Below are 18,764 nucleotides of genomic sequence, written 5' to 3' on the forward strand. Positions count from 1 at the left end.
CGGTTCTGTTAAAGTTTGTTTTATGTATCTTGTAGCCCTGTCAGTGGGTGCATAAATATTTAATATGGTTATATCTTTCTGGTCTATTGTCCCTCTAATCATTATGTAGTTTCCTTCTTTATCGTTTGTGGTGGATTTAACTTTAAAGTCTATTTTGTCAGAAATTAATATTGCTACTCCTGCTCTTTTTTGCTTGTTTGCTTGATATATTTTTTTCCATCCTTTGAATTTTTGTTTGTTTGTGTCTCTAAGTCTAAGGTGTGTCTCTTGTAGGCAGCGTATAGACGGATCGTGTTTCTTTATCCAGTCTGAGACTCTCTCTGTCTTTATTGGTGCATTTAGTCCATTTACATTCAGTGTAATTATAGATAAGAATGTGTTTAGTGCTGTCATTTTGATGCCTTTTTGTGTGTGTTGTTGACAATTTCAGTTTTCCACTTACTTTTTTGTGCTGAGACATTTTTCTTTATAAATTGTGTGTTCCTAATTTTCATAGTAGTTGAATTTATGTTTGCTGAGTTGTTATGTTTTTCTTGGTTTTTATTTTGAGTTATGGAATTGTTAGACCTCTTTGTGGTTACCTTAATGTTTGCCCTTATTTTTCTAAGTAAAAACCTAAGTTGTATCATCCTATAGCACCTTGTTTTCCTCTCCATATGGCAGTTCTATGCCTCCTGTATTTAGTCCCTCTTTTTGATTATTGTGATCTTTTACGTAATCACTTCAGTGATTCCCTGTTCGGAGCATTATTTCCTTTTTGAAATTAATCTTAATTTGTTTTTGTGATTTCCTTATTTGAGATGATATCAGGATGTTCTGTTCTATGTCTTTGTGTTGTGTGGTTATCTGATGTTATTGATTTTCTGACCAAACAATTTCCTTTTGTATTTCTTGTAGCTTTGGTTTGGTTTTTGCAAATTCTCTAAGCTTGTGTTTATCTGTAAATGTTTTAATTTTGCCTTCATATTTGAGAGAGAGTTTGTTGGATAAATGATCCTTGGCTCACAGTTTTTCTCCTTCTGTGCTCTATATATGTCATCCCATTGCCTTCTTGACTGCATGGTTTCTGCTGAGTAGTCTGAACTTATTGATTCTCCTTTGTAGGAGACCTTTTTTTTTATCCCTGGCTGCTTTTAAAATTTTCCGTTATCTTTGGTTTTGGCAAGTTTGATGGCAATATGTCTTGGTGATTTTCTTTTTGGATCAATCTTATATGGGGTTTGATGAGCATCTTGAATAGATATCCTTTTATCTTTCATGATGTCAAGGAAGTTTTCTGCCAACAGATCTTCAACTATTCTCTCTGTATTTTCTGTTACCCCTCCTTGTTCTGGAAGCCCAGTCACACGGAAGTTATTCTTCTTGATAGAGTCCCACATGATTCTTAGTGTTTTTTCATTTTTTTAAATTCTTTTATCTGATTTTTCTTTAGCTATATTGGTGGCAATTGCTTTATCCTCCCAGTCCCCCACTGTGCATTCCAATTGTTCGATTCTGCTCCTCTGACTTCCTATTGAGTTGTCTAATACTGTAATTTTACTGTTAATCTTTCGGATTTCTGAATGCTGTCTCTCTATGGATTCTTGCAGCTTATTAATTTTTCCAAGATGTTCTTGAATAATCTTTTTGATTTCTTCAACTGCTTTATCAGTGTGTTCCTTGGCTTTTTCTGTAGATTGCCTCATTTCATTTTTGAGGTCATCCCTGATGTCTTGAAGCGTTCTGTAAATTAGTTTTTTATATTCTGCATCTGGCAATTCCAGGATTGTATCTTCATTTGGGAAAGATTTTGATTCTTTAATTTGGGAAGTTGTAGAAGCAATCATAGTCTGCTTCTTTATGTGGTTTGATATCGACTCTTCTCTCCAAGCCATCTATAAGATATTGTAATGATTTATTTTATATTTGCTCACTGAGTCTTATCTTGTTTTGTTTTCTTTCAATATACACAGATGGGCTACTAGATTGCGCTGTCCTGATTGATGTAGGCTTTAAATCACTTATGTCCTCTTACCAGCTGGTTTGGGTCAATACCAGAAATATAAGCCTAAGAGTCCATTCACTATTCTTGAGTAGAATCTGATTTTGGGTCACCAAATGTGTGGTGTAGACTGTCACCTATTCACTTAGAGGAGTAGTGGTGATAGTTGTGTGCACCAGATTCTAGTAGCAGCCGGGGGTCACATTCCAGGGGGGCAGGATGCTGACAGGCTTCCCCCAAGTGCCAGTGAGGTAGGTGTGTCTCTATTCCTAAAGCATTTTGGTGGGTGGGCTCTGGAGCTGTACCTTAGGCACCCAATGCATGTACCTCTACAGATTGGTAGATGTCACTATCCTCAGACCCCTACGGCAGGAGGTTAGGTGGTTTGGGTGGAGCTCCAGCCCTCAGTTCCCCGTTGTTGGTCAGTGAGGGCTCTGCTGAATATGCAGAGATATCAGACCTGGGAAACTTGTCTTTCCAGGAATCTGCTAAAAAAGTTACAGTCAGATCACTATCAGAATTGCCTTTGCATTATAATAGCCACCTTGTTCCCTGTAGGGATGAAAGCCCAAGACTGTGGATCACAAATGCTTGGCTGGAGCTGGTTCTGTATTTTTAGTCCAATTTGAGGAAGTCAGGGAAGGATTCTTGGCCCCTGGGTTTTTTGTAGCTGCTTCTCTCAGGCCAGGAGAATGGGTTAGGAAAAGATAAAACAAACAAACAAAGAAAAAAAAACCACAGAGCACTTCACTCTCTGGCCCAGGAAATTCCAATGTTAATGAAGCTGCCTGGGAAGGGGAGGGGAGGGATCAGATAGATAGGAGAGAGTACACCCAGGAATATAGACAAAGTTATTTATCTTGCTTGGTGATGACTGTTTTATTTGAGATTCCCAAGGGGCTTGTCAACTGTGTGCTGGCTGGGTAAAGATTGCCCCTGAGGGTCAGGTCCATGTCCTGTGCTTGTGCTGTCCCAGAAGCCGTGGTTAGTTCCTCTGCTCCCAGTCCAAAGCCCAGCACCAACATTCCCTGGCTGGGATGCCACACTCCTGGCTCCAAAATCAGTTGCTGCCTCCTGGTGACTTCTCCTCCTGTCAGCCGTGTCACTGCACTGCCTGCGTGCACTGGCTGGGCTTCCCCCGGGGTCACTTCAGGGGGCTAGGGCTGCACCCCATGTTTGCGCCATCTCAGGATGCCGTGCTCAGCTCCCCTGCGCCCAGTCCAAAGCTTGGTGCCAAGGTTTTCTGACTGGTACACTGGCTTCAGGCTCTGAAAACAGTCGCTGTTTCCCCGTGGTTTTTCGTTCTCTCATTAGCCCCATCAGTGTGCAGGTTACCCCAGGGGGCTAGGGGTTAGGGCTGTGTCCTGTGCCTGCCTCACCTCAGCAAGCCGCAATCAGCCCTGCCACTCGGCACCAGGGAACCGCTGGGGCTCAAGGCTGTGGGGTGGGTCCTGGGTTCCAGAAGCGGTCGCTGGTTCAGCACACAGCTTTTCGCTCACCTGTCACTCAGGTCAAGTCTTTAGATCTGTGTTTGATGGTCGGGGTTCGTAGATTGTCATGTATGTGATCGATTCAGTTGTTTTTCCGAGTCTTTGTTGCAAGAGGGATCCGAGGTAGCGTCTGCCTAGTCAGCCATCTTGGCCCCGCCTCCAAGTCAAATCTCTTTTGAGATATAAGAGCGATGAAACAAAAAAGCTAGCAAGCAGAAATAGGGGAAGACAGATGCCAAGCCACATGAAGATCGCTCAGGAGCAGAAGCTCAAAGAGTCAAGGACTTTCTTCCTGAGCTGACAGAGAGAAAGCCTTCGGCTATAGCTGGTGCCCTGAATTCGGACTTCTAGCCTTCTGAACTCTTCTTTGAAGAAATGTCTATTCAGTTCCTTTGCCAGTTTTTAAATCGGGTTGTTTGCCTTTTTGTTGTTGAGTTATAGCAGCAACTTATATACATACTCTGTATATTAAACTCCTGTTGGGTATATGGTTCCCAAATATTTTCTCCTATCCTTTGGCTGTCTCTTCACCTTCTTGATAAAGTCCTCTGATGCACTCATAATTCTTTTGATATCCTCGAGGTCACTGGCCATTTACTGACTGAATTAGAAATGGAAGGTTGGGTTTCTGAATTTTACTTTAATGTGGTTTCTATTACTTCTGAGGTTTCTTCAGGAAACTGTTACTGCATTTTTAAAAAAGTAATTTTCACATCCATTGGAAGAAACAGTGAGAAGAATTATTATTCAGGAACTTATCTAGCCAAAATGAAGGAATTAGTTGGTAAAGAAGTAATATAAAGCAATTCTTATTAGATGGTACCCACAATAAGGGCAGCAATCTTGTCACTATTCCTAACATCTCAAGCAATGCCTGACACATGGTAGGCAGTGATAAACTTTTTTTTTTAATAATTTTTATTGTGCTTTAAGTGAAAGTTTACAAATCAAGTCAGTCTCTCACACAAAAACCCATATACACCTTGCTACACACTCCCAATCACTTTCTCCCTAATAAGACAGCCTGCTCTCTCCCTTCGCTCTCTCTTTTCATGTCTATTTCACCAGCTTCTAACCCCCTCCACCCTCTCATCTCCCCTCCAGTCAGGAGGTGCCAACATAGTCTCCAGTGTCCACCTGATCCAAGAAGCTCACTCCTCACCAGCATCCCTCTCCAACCCATTGTCCAGTCCAATCCATGTCTGAAGAGTTGACTTCGGGAATGGTTCCTGTCCTGGGGCAACAGAAGTTCTGGGGGCCATGACCACCGGGGTTCTTCCAGTCTCAGTCAGACCATTAAGTCTTGCCTTATGATAATTTGGGGTCTGCATCCCACTGCTCTCTTGCTCCCTCAGGGGTTCTCTGTTGTGTTCCCTGTCAGGGCAGTCATCGGTTGTAGCCAGGCACCATCTAGTTCATCTGGTCTCAGGATGATGTAGTCGCTGGTTCATGTGCCCCTTTCAGGCAGTGATAAACGTTTGTTGAATAAGTAAATGAATGAATAGTTGGAGCACTTGAAGACAACAATGATGTTGTTTTGGATATTGGGTAGGGATGATGCGTCATAGTTAGAAGTAGGTATGAGACTATTGATGTTAGGTGCTGTCATGAATTGAATTGTGTCCCCCAAAATATGTGTGTCAATTTGGCTTGTCCATGATTCCCAGTATTGCGTGATTGTCTACCATTTTGTCACCTGATGTGATTTTCATATGTGTTGTAAATCCTACTTCTATGATGTTAATGAGATGGGATTAGCAGCAGTTATGTTAATGAGGCAGGACTCAATCTACAAGATCAGGTTGTGTCTTAAACCAACTGTTTTTGAGATACAAAAGAGATAAGTGAGCAGAGACGTGGGGACCTCATACCACCAAGAGAGAAGAGCCACCGTGTGTGTACTTTGGACCTAGGATCACTGTGCTGAAAAGCTCCTCAACCAGAGGAAGATTGATGACAAGGGCCTTCCTTCAGTGCTGACAGAGAGAGAAAACCTTTCGCTGGAGCTGGCACCCTGAATTTGGACTTCTAGTCTATTAGACTGCAAAAGAATACATTTCTGTTTGTTAAAACCATCCACTTGTGGTATTTCTGTTATAGCAGCACTAGATGACTAAGACAGGTGCCATCAAGTTGGTTCCACGAGTGACTCTATGTTCATCAGAATGAAACACTGCCTGGTCCTGTGTCATCCTCACAATATTTGTTATGCTTGAGCCCATTGTTGCAGCCACTGTGTCAGGCCATCTCATCGAAGGTCTTCTTATTTTTTGCTGACCCTCTACTCACCAAGCATGGTGTCCTTCTCCAGGGACTGATCCCTCCTGATAATATGTCCAAAGTACGTGAGATGAAGTCTCACCATCCTTGCTTCTAAGAAGCATTCTGGCTGTACTTCTTCTGAGACAGGTTTGTTCCTTCTTCTGGCAGTCCACGGTATGTTCAATATTCTTCACCAGCACCATAATTCAAAGATATCAATTCTTCTTCGGTCTTCCTTATTCATTTTCCAGCTTTCACATGCATATGAGGCGATTGAAAACACCATGGATTGGGTCAGGTGCACCTTAATCCTCAAAGTGACATCTTCACTTTTTAAATCTTTAAAGAGGTTTTTTGCATATTTGCCCAGTGCAATATGTCTTTTGGTTTCTCGACTGCTGCTTCCATGGGCTTGAGACTAGCAGTCCTCAAATCTGAATGTTTGTAGGAGTCACTAAGGGAACTTATTAAAAAGGTAGATGCTGAATCCCACTCCAAAATTCTGATTTAGTGGCTGTAGTAGGTAGGATTATGCCTCCCTCCCCCAAAGATATCCACGTCCTAATCCCTGGGACCCGTGAATATATTATGTTATACGACAAGCAGGAGTTAAGTTTGCAAATGGATGTAAGTTTGTTAGTCAGCTAACCTTAAAATAGGAAGATTTTTCTGGTTATCCCTGTGGGCCCAAATGTAATCACATAACCGAAAAACCCAAACCCACTGCCATCGAGTCGATTCCAACTCATAGCAACCCCATAGGATTTCCAAGGCTGTAAATCTTTGTGGAAGCAGACCACCACATCTTTCTTCCATGGAGTGGCTGTTGGATTTGAACTGCTGACCTTTCGGTTAGCTGCTGAGTGCTTTTACCACTTGCACCGGTAATCACAAGGGTCCTTAAATAGTGGAGAGGGAGGTGGAAGAGTCAGAACCAGAGAGATGGCATCGTGCAAAAGACTCGCTGGCCATTGCTGCCTTTAAAAATGTTTAACAATATGTTATTAGAAAAAAATATAGTTTGATTCTTAGGAAATGTTAGCTGGATATGACAGTGAAGTCTTACTGGACCCCAGAGATCCTGTTCTTTTTATTATATTATTTCTAATAGGTTCACTAGCCTGGCAGAATCGGGCAGTGGCATAGCTGTAGTTGAATATTGGGATTTCAGCAGTGCACTTGCCAAAGTGTTTATGACATTCTGTGGAGAAATAAGGATTGGGGTGATAAATTAGTGTTGTGTAGTCTTAATGTTTTCATGCTGTTGAATAGAGACGTCTGGAAAGATAATTTCTGAGCCTCCTGGAAGTTTAATTAGCCATGAAAATGTAAAAACTATTATTACAGTGTATACACTATCAGCTGGTAGTATATGTAGGATAAGAGTTAAGAAAGGGCTATGAGGATGAAGGAGATGAAAATAGTATGTAAATTTTAAAACTGTATTGATTTACACTGATCCTTCAAAGTGTAAGCAGAGAACTTGAATTTTAATGTTAGCAGCATCAGAGGAGCCTGTTAAGGGGCTGACATGACTTGGATCTTGGTTCTGTGTGAGGAAAGAATTTTTGATTCCTGAACAAGTGTTTCACCAGCCTTCCCCCTCCACCCCCTTTCTTTTAATCTTGTAGGATTGCATTTTTCTATTCAAGGAGTATCAGGCATCTTTCCACAAAACAAGAAAACAGATTTTAGAATCCTCAGGGGAAAAATCTTTTGAGGTATCAGAAATGTATATATTTGGGAAATTTGAAGCTTTCTGTAAAAGACTGGAGAAGGTAAGCATTATGTCATAGTACCCCGCCCTCACCACACCTTATTGGTTATTTCGTACTTTATGTAGCTCTTGTCTCACTATTGATACAACTCATCTGATCTTGTTCACAGATGGCTGCATTTTATTGTAACTTATTTTTTTTATTCCTGGTCACTGCCCTTTGCCAGTCACACAAAAACTGTTGCAAACTTTCACCTCTTTCAAGACCTCAATTCTGTTTCCACTTACGGAACTTGAACTTAAAAGCCTCTGCTCCTAACCATTGCATTAGGCTGAAATACCTGCAATACCTGGCAAAGGCCCATAGCTGTGGAATGCCTGAGCATTATAAGCACCTTCTCTTTCTAGGCCCGTATATACCATTGTATACAAACATTGGATGGATGCCTTTGCTGAGCAGACATGGTTTAGAAACTTGGCTGGGGAGCAGCGATATTTTTTTCAGGGAATATAGAATAGCCCATACCAGAGGCTCCTTGGAAACAACTTTTGACCTTTTGAGGAACTGCCAGATTCTTTCCTAATGGAATTGCATCATTTCACAGAACCACTCACAGGGTGTAATTTTAATTGGATTATCTGAGCATTATTTTAATTGGGCTCGTCTTTATATTACCACGTTGTAAGAGTTCTTTATATGTTCTGGATACAGGTCCTTTATCAGATATATGGTTTGAAAAATTTTTTTTTCTCATTCTGTGAGTTGTCTTTTTACTTTCTTGTTGATGTCCTTTGGAAAACAAAAGTTTTTAATTTGATGAAGTCCAGTTTATCTACTTTTTGTTTGTAGTTTCTGCTTTTTGGTGTCATATCTAAGAATTATTATATGGGGTTGTTTTTTTGTGAGCAGTAAGGATTTTTTAGGGGCAGATGTCCAGTTGTATGAGTGTTGGCATGAGTCAAATTAATAATTAGGCCCCATTCGGGAGCTGTTCCACACGGAGAAAGGGAGGCTTGGCCCTTTGAACTTAGTCTCCCCCCCCCCCCATACCACATAGCAGCAACTAAGAAACCAGTCATGGTAATCAACCATGACCTCCATTTTCTTCCCATGTTTATACAGAGCACATAAGGCATGTTGTAAATCCCCTGAGTGGGCTGCTTCTGGGATGACAGTGGTTTTTTAAGTGTGTGGAAATAGTGGAATAAAAACAGTTACCCTGAAAATGGCTGTCCTGGGTTGACATGTGCAGGGACTTTATGTGAATTATGCTGGCTGTGTAGACGGACCAGTTGTGTTGTCTTCATGGCATGCAATATTTGGAGGACTTCCCTAAGAACGGGTTTACTCTCTCTCTGGCCATCAGACAAATGGGTCAGCCTGGGAGAGCTTTGAGCATTGCTCTCCAGAGCAGGAATAAAAGATTAAAGAACTGGGTAGTCTGTGGACACGAAAGATTATTTTGAAGTACCTGTAGATGGTGTTGGTACATTTCTTTCAGAAATAAGTCCATATGAGGGTAACCCAGGACTCTTTAGGGGTCAGATGGTGTTGTTGTTAGTTGTTGTTGGGTCAGCTCTGACTCATGGCGCCCTTATGTATAGCAGAATGAGATGTTACCTGGTCCTGCACCATCTTCATGATCGTTGGTGTGTTTGAGTTCATAGTTATGGCTATTAAGTCAACCCACCTCATTGAGGCTTTCCCTTGTTTTCGTGCACAATAGTCCTGATTGTAGGTATCACTGTTATTGTTGTTAGGTGCCCTAGAGTCGATTTTGATTCATAACAACCCCATGTGATGAGTAAAACTATCCCATGGGGTTTTCTAGGCTGTAATCTACTCGGGAGCAGATTGCCATCAAGGCTCCTTGTAGGTGTTATAGGGAGAACAAATGTGGCTTTTACATAGGAGATCTACAGTTAGGGCCAAGAAGAATGGTAAAGCTTTTGAATCCAGTGAAATGATAGATACGTGTTTACATTTCTACAAGGGCTTTTACTCAGGTCTTTCTCTCTTTCTTGAAAGACGACATGATTACATTCTGAAGGAGGATATCAGCGGAGGTTGTGAACTCTATCTGGATATGAGAGAACATAATCCATCTTAAATAGTGTAAGATTAGTGTGGGGACAGAGATTTGTATTCGAGTTTATCTCTTCTTGTTGGTTTTAACTAAATGAATCTAGGGCCTACTTATTGATTTGTTTTTACAATCAATAATTCGTTAAGAGCTTAGACTCTTAGGGAAAAGTATTAATATCTGATTTTTAAAATATCACCTTTCTTTTTAAGATTACAGAAATGATAACTATTGTGCAAACATATTCAGCCTTGAGTAATTCTACCATAGAGGGAATAGATATTATGGCAATAAAATTCAAAAACATATATCAAGGGGTTAAGAAAAAGCAATATGACATTCTGGATCCAAGAAGGACAGAATTTGAAACAGATTTCTTAGAATTCATGTCCAAAATCAATAGTTTAGAGGTAAGTGAATATACATACTTTCACTTTGGTAAAGCTGAAATATTATCAATAGTACTGGACTTCCGTGTATTTACTATTTCTCTTATTATAAATTGGAGCCTTGGTGGTGCAGTGGTTAAGCGTTGGTCTGCTAACCAAAATGTTGACAGTTCTAATCTACCAGCCACTCGTTGGAAACCCTATGGGGCAGTTCTACCCTGTTCTATAGGGTTGCTGTGAGTCAGAATCAACAGCAGTGGGTTTGGTTTTTTTATTTTATTGTAAATTACTCTTGCAAATTAATAAAAATATTTGCCAGTGTGAATAATTTTTTAACCAATCCACAAAATATTTTCCTTTTTTTTCCTTTTAAATGAAAAATGAGGGTATTTCATAAAAGATGACAGTGAATAAACAGAAGCCCAAAAGGCTATTATAGCTAGGGTTCATTTTTTATTTACATTAAAATTTGTATTTGAGTTTTGTTGTGCCAAGGAGCCAATGTCATCTTTCCAGTCTAAGGGAGAACTTGTAATCCTTATTCTTTGTTTTAAGTGTGAAAAGATTTGAGAACAGTTGAGGAAGGTGAATCACTCTTCCCCTGGCCCCTGCCCTTTAAATCTACATTCTCTTTGCAGCTATAGAGCTATATGAACTGACCCTCATACCCTGTGTCATAGGTTAAGGGCACCAGAGGGATGAAGGGTAGGTAAAAAGTATGCCAGGTAAGGCTGTAGCATATTTCTCTCTCACCTTTTGGGGTTGTATAACCTCAGTTACTCTTTTGCCAAAAACTACTATAGACCCAGGTATAGCCCCAGGGGTTGTCTCTTCTTTGCTGCAGGACGCCCTGGAGACACAAAGGGCAAGAATATACTCAGTCTATTTTCAGAGTCTGAGATACTTGTCGTAAAGGTGATTTTTTTTCTCATTCTTTTTTTATTGTGGTAAGTATCTATACAGCCCTGGTGATGCAATGGTTAAGCGCTCAGCTGCTTATTGAAAGGTCATTGGTTGCTCCACAGGGGAAAAGACCTGGTGATCTGCTTCTGTAAAGATTCCCAACCCCCCCCAAAAAAAACCAAACGCACTGCCATCGAGTCGATTTTGACTCATAGTGACCCTATAGACCAGAGTAGAACTGCCCCATAGAGTTTCCAAGGAGCGCCTCATGGATTTGAACTGCTGACCTTTTGGCTGGCAGCTGTAGCACTTAACCACTACACCACAAGGGTTTCCTCTATAAAGATTACAACCTAGGAAATCCTATGGGGCAGTTCTACTGTGTCATATAGGGTTGCTATAAGTTAGAATCCACTCGATGGCACACAACAGGAACAACAAGAGGCGTATATATAGCAAAGCATTTGCCATTTCAACATCTTTGCGTGTACAATTCAGTGACATTAATTATATTCACCATATTGTGCAACCATTACCACTATTTGTTTCCACATTTTTTCATCACCATGAACAGATCTCAGTGTCCTTTCTCATCCGTTTATTTATTTAAAAACAAACCTCTTCCAGGACTGTATTATGCATAATCTGAGCAGTATACCTAAGAAATATCCTAAAATTCTACCATTCTACAATAACACTTTTTTTTTTGGGGGGGGGTAGCAGGATAGATTTCCTTTTAGTTTTTGAAAGTTAGACTCCTTGATATTAAGATATTTTATTTTTTTAGTTATTACTTTTGTGTTTGGCTAGGTGGGTTGGGTGAAGTTTGTTTCTAAAATGTTTTAGGAGTTAAATTAAATCTTTATGGCAATGGGAATTTTTTTTTTTTTAAAGGAACATATGACCTCTTAGATTGTTTTTATGGTTTATTAATAAATATTATATGTTATAAAAGTTTTACTGTGGGCTTAGATACAAATTTTAGCTTTCAGTAAGTTTAGAGACCATATTAACTTTTTAATATTTAACTAGATTGTTTTAGGTGTCAGTGTTTTAATTTTCCTACCTTTTCCAGTGTTTGGTTAGTGAGTGTGGTATGTATTAGTGGGCCATATTATTACGGATCTAAAAGTAGAAGTCATTTGCAAAGAGGGCTTTATTTCCGTTGGCTGGGTACCATGGCAGGAGTCTTGGGAGGAACTTCCTGTTCCTCCTTAACAATGGCAACATGGTTTCTGAGGGCTGCAGTGTTCGCTCCTTCCGGCCCGGGATGTTTATACCTTCTCTTCCGGCATGCGTAAAACTTCTAAATATCTCAAAGAAACATGCTTGGTAAGAGATATAACTGCTTTTATTAATTCTTCAGGTCATCAACAGCTAGTAAATAAGGAGCTGCAAATGCAAGCCACCGTATGGAAATTTAATTTTTCTAGTAGCGACGTTAACTGAAATAAAAAGAAACAGGAGAAAATTTTATTCAATCCAAGACGTTTAAAAATTTTGTCATTTCATCCTGTCATCCATATAAAACTCATTGATGAGATCTTTTGCAGTGTTTTGTGCTAAGTCTTTGAAATCCACTGTGTATTTTTCATTTACAGCACATCTCACTTGCAAGTAGTGACATTCAAGTGCTTAGTGGACTCAAGTGGCTGATGGCCACTGTATTGGACAGAGCAGGGCTACATGCTTAGCTGGGAGATGTGTTTAAGGGGATTTTGATTCTGTGGGAAAGTCATTAATCATTAAAGCATTAACTAATCTCATTAATGCCAATAATCATTTAAATATTAATGTTTTGTTTTAGGTACAAATACAGGCATTTATGAATAGTACTTTTGGAAAAATCTTATCTTCTCAGCAGGCTCTTCAGCTTCTTCAACGGTATTTATAATGTTTTCGGCCGTATAGTTTCTAGATGGGATAACTTTATATCTCAAAATGCAGTTTCAAGTAAGATGTTTTGGAACTCTCTCTTACGTAAATCTTAAAACTCAAAAACATTCACCTTTCAAGTACCTCTAAATAGACTAGGAAAAATTTGAAATATAATATATCTCATTGGCCTTTTATTTTTGTAGCAGGGACACTTTAAATAAGAAAATGAAATTATTTCACTTTTTTTTTTCTAGCCATGTCATATGTTTGAGGCTAATTTCATAAGTATTACTGGAAAGAGAACAAATAATATTTAATTCTACATACTGAAAGAAGTTCGAAAAGTAAAATTATCTAAGAGTAGTAGATCTCACACTTTCCACTTTCCCTCCTGCAGCTCCCTTTCCCTCCATCCCTCAGAGCAGTGTTCCCCCAAAGGGCAGGGAAGCCCCAGTTAAGGACAAGCTGGACTAGAGGCAGTTCTCTTCCAGCTCGGGGAGGGCTGATGACTCATGTCAGGGGCCCGTTTGGAACTTTCCCCCATGAGAGCCAGTGGATTTAGGTTTGGGTCTGACTTTGCCGTAGTTCCACATCTCCAAAATGATGGCTTATACCTCGTGAGACCTTATCTCATGAGATCATTGTTCTGAGTCAAAACACACATAAAATCGTTTTTATGAGGAATGGTACTGTACAGATGGCAGATACCATTTTCTTGGCATCTCTTTCCCCTCTTCTCTTTGTTTCTGACTCTGTCCGTGCCTCTGTCTCTTTCTCACCCCCTCTATCTCCCCTCTTTATGTCTCTCTCACCCTCCCTCCCTTCCTCCTTCTTCTACCTACTCCCCTTTGTCTCTCTCTCTCTTTCTTTCAGTCTCTCTCTTCCCTTCTCTCCCTCTCCTTCCCACCATTCCTCCCTCTCTCCCCCGCTCCCTTTTATCTGTAGTATGCTGGGGTCAATTCATTTTATTATCCAAATGTAAGTAGTGTCTGAGCATCATTTAGTCTCTGAATGGAGGTGATAAGTGCCTGACAGTCATTATTATGATTATGACTAGTTGAGTTACAGGAGAATTAACATCGGCAGAGGTGCATTCAATATGCTCCTCTTTGTTTTTTGCTAACTCCCTACTCATCTTTTTAATCTCAATTTAAATGTCACTTTCTCGGGGATTCCTTTCTTAACTCTCCGTACTTGGCTTACCTGTTGCTATCGAGTCAGTTCCTAGCCGTAGCGACCCTATAGCACAGAATAGAACTGCCCTATAGGGTTTCCAAGGAGCTGCTGGTGGATTCGAACTACCTGCCTTTTGGTTAGCAGCCAAGCTCTTAGCCACTACACCAGTAAGGCTCCCATACCAGGTATGGAAGGCAACCAAGTATGGCTAGATTCCCCTATTATATGCATTCCCACCAAACCAAAAACTAAATCCCTTGCCATCAAGTAGAATCTGACTCATAGTGACACTACAGGACAGAGGAGAACTGCCGCATAAGGTTTCCAAGGAGCAGCTGGTAGATTCAAACTGCTGACTTTTTGGTTAGCAGCTGAGCTCTTAACTACTGTGCCACCAGGGGTCCATATGCATTCACAGCACCCTTGTAATTTAAATAATTATTTATGTAACTCTTGATTGATTTCAGCCTTTTCTATAAGATAACTATAGGCTTTATAATGGCTGGGACCACACCTGTCTTGTTCATCGCTGTATCCTAGCACAATGCATTCATTCTGGTATGAATATTTGTCAAAAGGTTGAATGGGTATTTAATACTACAGCAATTCTTAAGTGTATTTGTCATTTATTTTTTAATTATTCAGGCTTCAATTACTTTTAGGTTCCAGAAGCTAAACATCCCCTGTCTTCAATTAGAAATAAACCATACAATTGAGCAAATTCTTCAGTATTATGTGGCTGAACTTGAAGCTACTAAGAAGGCAAGTGTTGTGTTTATAAATAGAATGGTACATTAGTACAAAAAGAACAAAATTTTGAAAATATTTGCCGTCATTATCGTGTGCCAAGCTGTTCAGAGCACCCTTTTCACTGCTAAGTACCTTTGATGTGCCCTTTATATGTGGGAAGGTGCCGGCAATGTTTACCTTTTTGCTGTCTCTTTGCAGTCTGTTTGCCACAGTATGCCACAGTGTATGACAAAGCTTATTTCAGTTAGTATTTTTATGTATAGAAATACGGGCTCTGGAGAATATTATGGCAGATACAATGTTGCTGTGAGCGCCCTCTTTTGAATACCCCCTTAAATTATGGATTAAGGGGAGGAAAAAAATATACATGTGAGGTGAAGAAAGGGCAGCATATTATATGTAGTGATACGGGCCGGAGTAGGGGGTAGTCATTAGAGAAAGGAGGACCAGGGAGAGGAACCTGGAGAAAGGGAGCCAGGACAAAGACAAAATGAATTTATGCTCAAAGGCAACAAGACATCGAAAGCGATGCCATATTCCGAGAATACCAGGTTACCGGCTAAATCACCAAGAGGTCATAAGATTTCATATTTTCCTCTATTACTTAAGTAAATCACTTTAATAAGCAACCTTCTCTGAAAAAAAATACATGTAATAGGAAATAAGGGAAAAGAGAGAATTAAGTGTGATGTATTATAAATATCATAGTTTCTGAGTCTCAGGTTATCATCTCTGAAGTGTATTTAATGTATTTATTGATCACATAGTGTGTATAAAACATGTGAATAACAGTGAAACACTGATACATATATAGCTGTATATTTTTGGCCTTCTTCTTTGTATCCAGTTTCAAACATTAACACCAAATCTTTAATTACAGCTTTATATTTCTCAAAAAGATGACCCCCCTCTTGCTCGCAACATGCCTCCTATAGCAGGAAAAATACTTTGGGTGAGGCAGCTCTACCGTCGGATAAGTGAGCCCATCAACTATTTCTTTGTAAGCCAGTAATTAAAATTGCAGTATATGGATTATAGTGGTTTTCATACAAGAAATATATTTTACCCTATAGTATCTGTGTCCAATAAAGTAGTTAGAGCCAATTCTTTTTACCAGGCAAAGAAAATTTAGTTTATAAATATACTTGAGATAGACTAAGCCAATTCTTTCATGTAGGATAGACAAACCATTTTAATTATAGTGATCTCAAAGGTGAATCTTATAACTTTATGTCTTTTAATAACTCAGAACACTTTATAAAGTGTTTTTTTAAAATAATTGTTTTGCAAACACAATAAAGTACAGGTACAGTGCTGAAGCTTGCTTCTGCCTGTGGACAGATAGGTCACTGATATATATTTAGTGAAAGTGAAGATTATTCAACGAGTATACTCCTATATGAAGAACTGAGACCTAGGGCAGAGTATGAAAGACAAAAACAAAACGTGTTCCTGTTGAGTTGATTCCAAAGCATAGCGACCCTATAGGACAGCGTAGAACTGCCTCATAGAGTTTCCGAGGCTGTAAATCTTTCTGGAAGCAGACTGCCATATCTTTCTCCCATAGAGTGCCTGGTGGGTTTAAACCGCCAACCTTTCGGTTAGCAGCCGAGCTGCTTAGCCACTGTGCCACCAGGGCTTCTAGGACAGAGTACAATAGAATATATTTACTTTCCATGTCCTTAAGATAATTAGATTTCTGAAAAACACCAGAATGATCTTCGACCCTGTTGGCATTCTCAAACTGCAAGTTTACCTTTGCGTTGTTTTTTTTAGAGACGAAATAGCAGAGTAGACCTGGTTTACTTGGTGGTGTGTGTTATGCCTAAATAGAGAACAAATAACTATACAAGTCTTGCCAGTAATTTTATTATGTAATTACGATTAAATACTAAGTTCCTATTGTTTTCATTTGCTGCCATCATTGATTTCATTGTTTTGAATTCTAAAAAATAAATACATGAATTAAAACTCTGGCCTGAGACAAGAGCCAGGGTGAGGGCTCGATTGCTGATTGACTTTGTGGTGCCAGAGCACCGCATATATTAATTAAAACCTAAAAATTTCAAGTTTTATGTAAAGAAATTTGATTTTCATTCGATATATAGTCACTTTATTTGGCTGAGATTTAGGAATTTGCCCTGAAATTCAGGAGATGGCCCAAACCGAAACCCACTGTTGTGGAGTCAATTCCAAGTTCTAGTGACCCTATAGGACAGAGTAGAACTGCCCCATAGGGCAGTAAATCTTTATGGAAGCAGACTGCCACATCTTTCTCCTGGTGGGTTCGAACCTCTGGCCTTTCCGTTAGCAGCCGAGCCCTTAACTGCTTTGCCACCAGGGCTCCTTTAGGAGATCACACTTCAAACAAAATCCGACAATCATATCTTGTCCAGAGAAGTGAGGAGGGGTTAAAGATTTGCAGGAAGAGCCTAGGGCTGGCTGTAGGGCTAGAGCTCTCTCCTTTTACATCCTTTCTTTTCTTTTCTAATTTCCCCTCTCTACTGATAACTTTTCCATTCTTCTATTTGTAGCTTGTATGGCCTTTCCCATCTCTGAGGAAAAACAATCTAAATTTTGTAGCATAATTATTTGATATTATTTTAAATATAAACAGTTTTATAATTTGGATATGAATATAATCAGCAATTTTCTTAAAGAAATCTTTTTTTTTTTCCCCCTTGAAAAACAGCAAAACTCAGAAATTTTGTTAAGTTCAGAAGGTAAAGCTGTCATTCGTCAGTATAACAGAATTTCCTACGTCCTGGTGGAATTTGAGGTGGTCTACCATACAGCCTGGGTCAGAGAGATTTCGCAGTTACAGTACGGTGCGTATATGGCTGTGCAGTGAGACTAAAAAGTGGGCGTTAGGTAATTCTGGTGAGCTCGGAGTTCTGGGGAACTTTTTTTTACATAATCTTATAGAGGTTAAAATTTAGATTTGGGGATAAAATTATTTCTTTGTTTATGGTTATTGATAATATTCTGACTTTATAAACGAAAATGGTCATGACTTTAAAGTTGATATAAATTAAGACTTTCTCCTGAAACACAATATTTAAAAGTATATGTCAAAACTCTTTATAGATATTTTTCTGTAGATTTCTGAAAGTTGTCATATTCAGTTTTATCATGTTACAAATTTGAAACTCAGTCCTAATCAGGGGAGAAAATTCCTCGTTCCCCTCCCTGCCGGCCTGCCTGTCTTCTTCTACAGCTGAACTTAATTTCGGTTTTGCGCTCCAATGAGTTAAGTGTTAGGATTGTGTTTAAGTGCTACTGAGGAGAGGGCATTATATGACGCAAAGCCTCAGGGCAGAGTTAGGTGTGAGGTAAGGGATGGTACTGAGCCATCTTCCATCCACGCTGGCATCATCAGGGACATTGTTGTTTTTGTGTGAACTGGTCTGTTCAGGGTCCTGCTTTGTTCCATCTTAACCTTAAGCTCTTAATCATAACCTTAATCCTCATCTCTTGTCTATAATGTTAACCTTAAACTCTTAGCCATAGCTCTTTAAACTGTGTCTATGTAGCTTTGTGGGGTGAGAAACATTCAGCTGCTCCCTGTGCCACTTTAGGGTCTGTAGTGTCCTGTAAAGGTCTCTAAGGCCCTCTCCCTCAACCTACATGGGACATGTCTTCTGCTCCTGGACCAGGTGAGATGGGAGAGTAACCTGAGGTTCTTGCTGCTTTTCTAGGGCTCATCCAGGAAGTGGGAGTAGGCTGGGGCATGAGTCTCCTCTGCTCTTCGATTCCATAAACCTTTCTGTATTTTCATTGCTACTCCAGCCTCAAACCCCTGGGATTCAGAGACACAAAATCTTGTTTCCCACTGCTGCAGTGGTCTGAGGTCATAACTGGTATTTATTGCCTCCTTTCTCTCAGCACCCTTTTCCAGATTTCCCTTGCCCTTGACCAGCATGTTGACCAGTCTGGGTTGCTTATCTGGTTGGGTGACCTAGAACTTCACCCCCAAGGTGCTTAGCCCTTGACTGTCCCTGTGTTGTTAGGCTGTGGTTGCTGCAGTTGCTTATTCTCACTGGGCATGGAAGCATCGAGTGATGCCCTAGTGGATCCCCACAGACATTCTCTTCCCTATCCACATGGAGCATCAACTCAACCTCTTTATAACAA

General features: G+C 39.9%; 1 protein-coding gene across 1 annotated transcript in view; it reads left to right on the forward strand.

The window, feature by feature from the left end:
- The window catches only part of DNAH8 (dynein axonemal heavy chain 8), a 347,089-nt gene that overhangs the window by 33,225 nt on the left and 295,100 nt on the right, over positions 1-18,764 (forward strand). Inside the window, exons 8-13 of the mRNA XM_003404207.4 lie at positions 7,365-7,511; positions 9,747-9,944; positions 12,634-12,710; positions 14,543-14,642; positions 15,511-15,630; positions 17,323-17,458. Coding sequence (XP_003404255.4) covers positions 7,365-7,511; positions 9,747-9,944; positions 12,634-12,710; positions 14,543-14,642; positions 15,511-15,630; positions 17,323-17,458 — 778 coding nt within the window. The remainder of the gene's footprint in view (positions 1-7,364; positions 7,512-9,746; positions 9,945-12,633; positions 12,711-14,542; positions 14,643-15,510; positions 15,631-17,322; positions 17,459-18,764) is intronic.

This window comes from Loxodonta africana, chromosome 1 (assembly GCF_030014295.1).
Source record: "Loxodonta africana isolate mLoxAfr1 chromosome 1, mLoxAfr1.hap2, whole genome shotgun sequence".
Taxonomy (NCBI): Eukaryota; Metazoa; Chordata; class Mammalia; order Proboscidea; family Elephantidae; genus Loxodonta; species Loxodonta africana.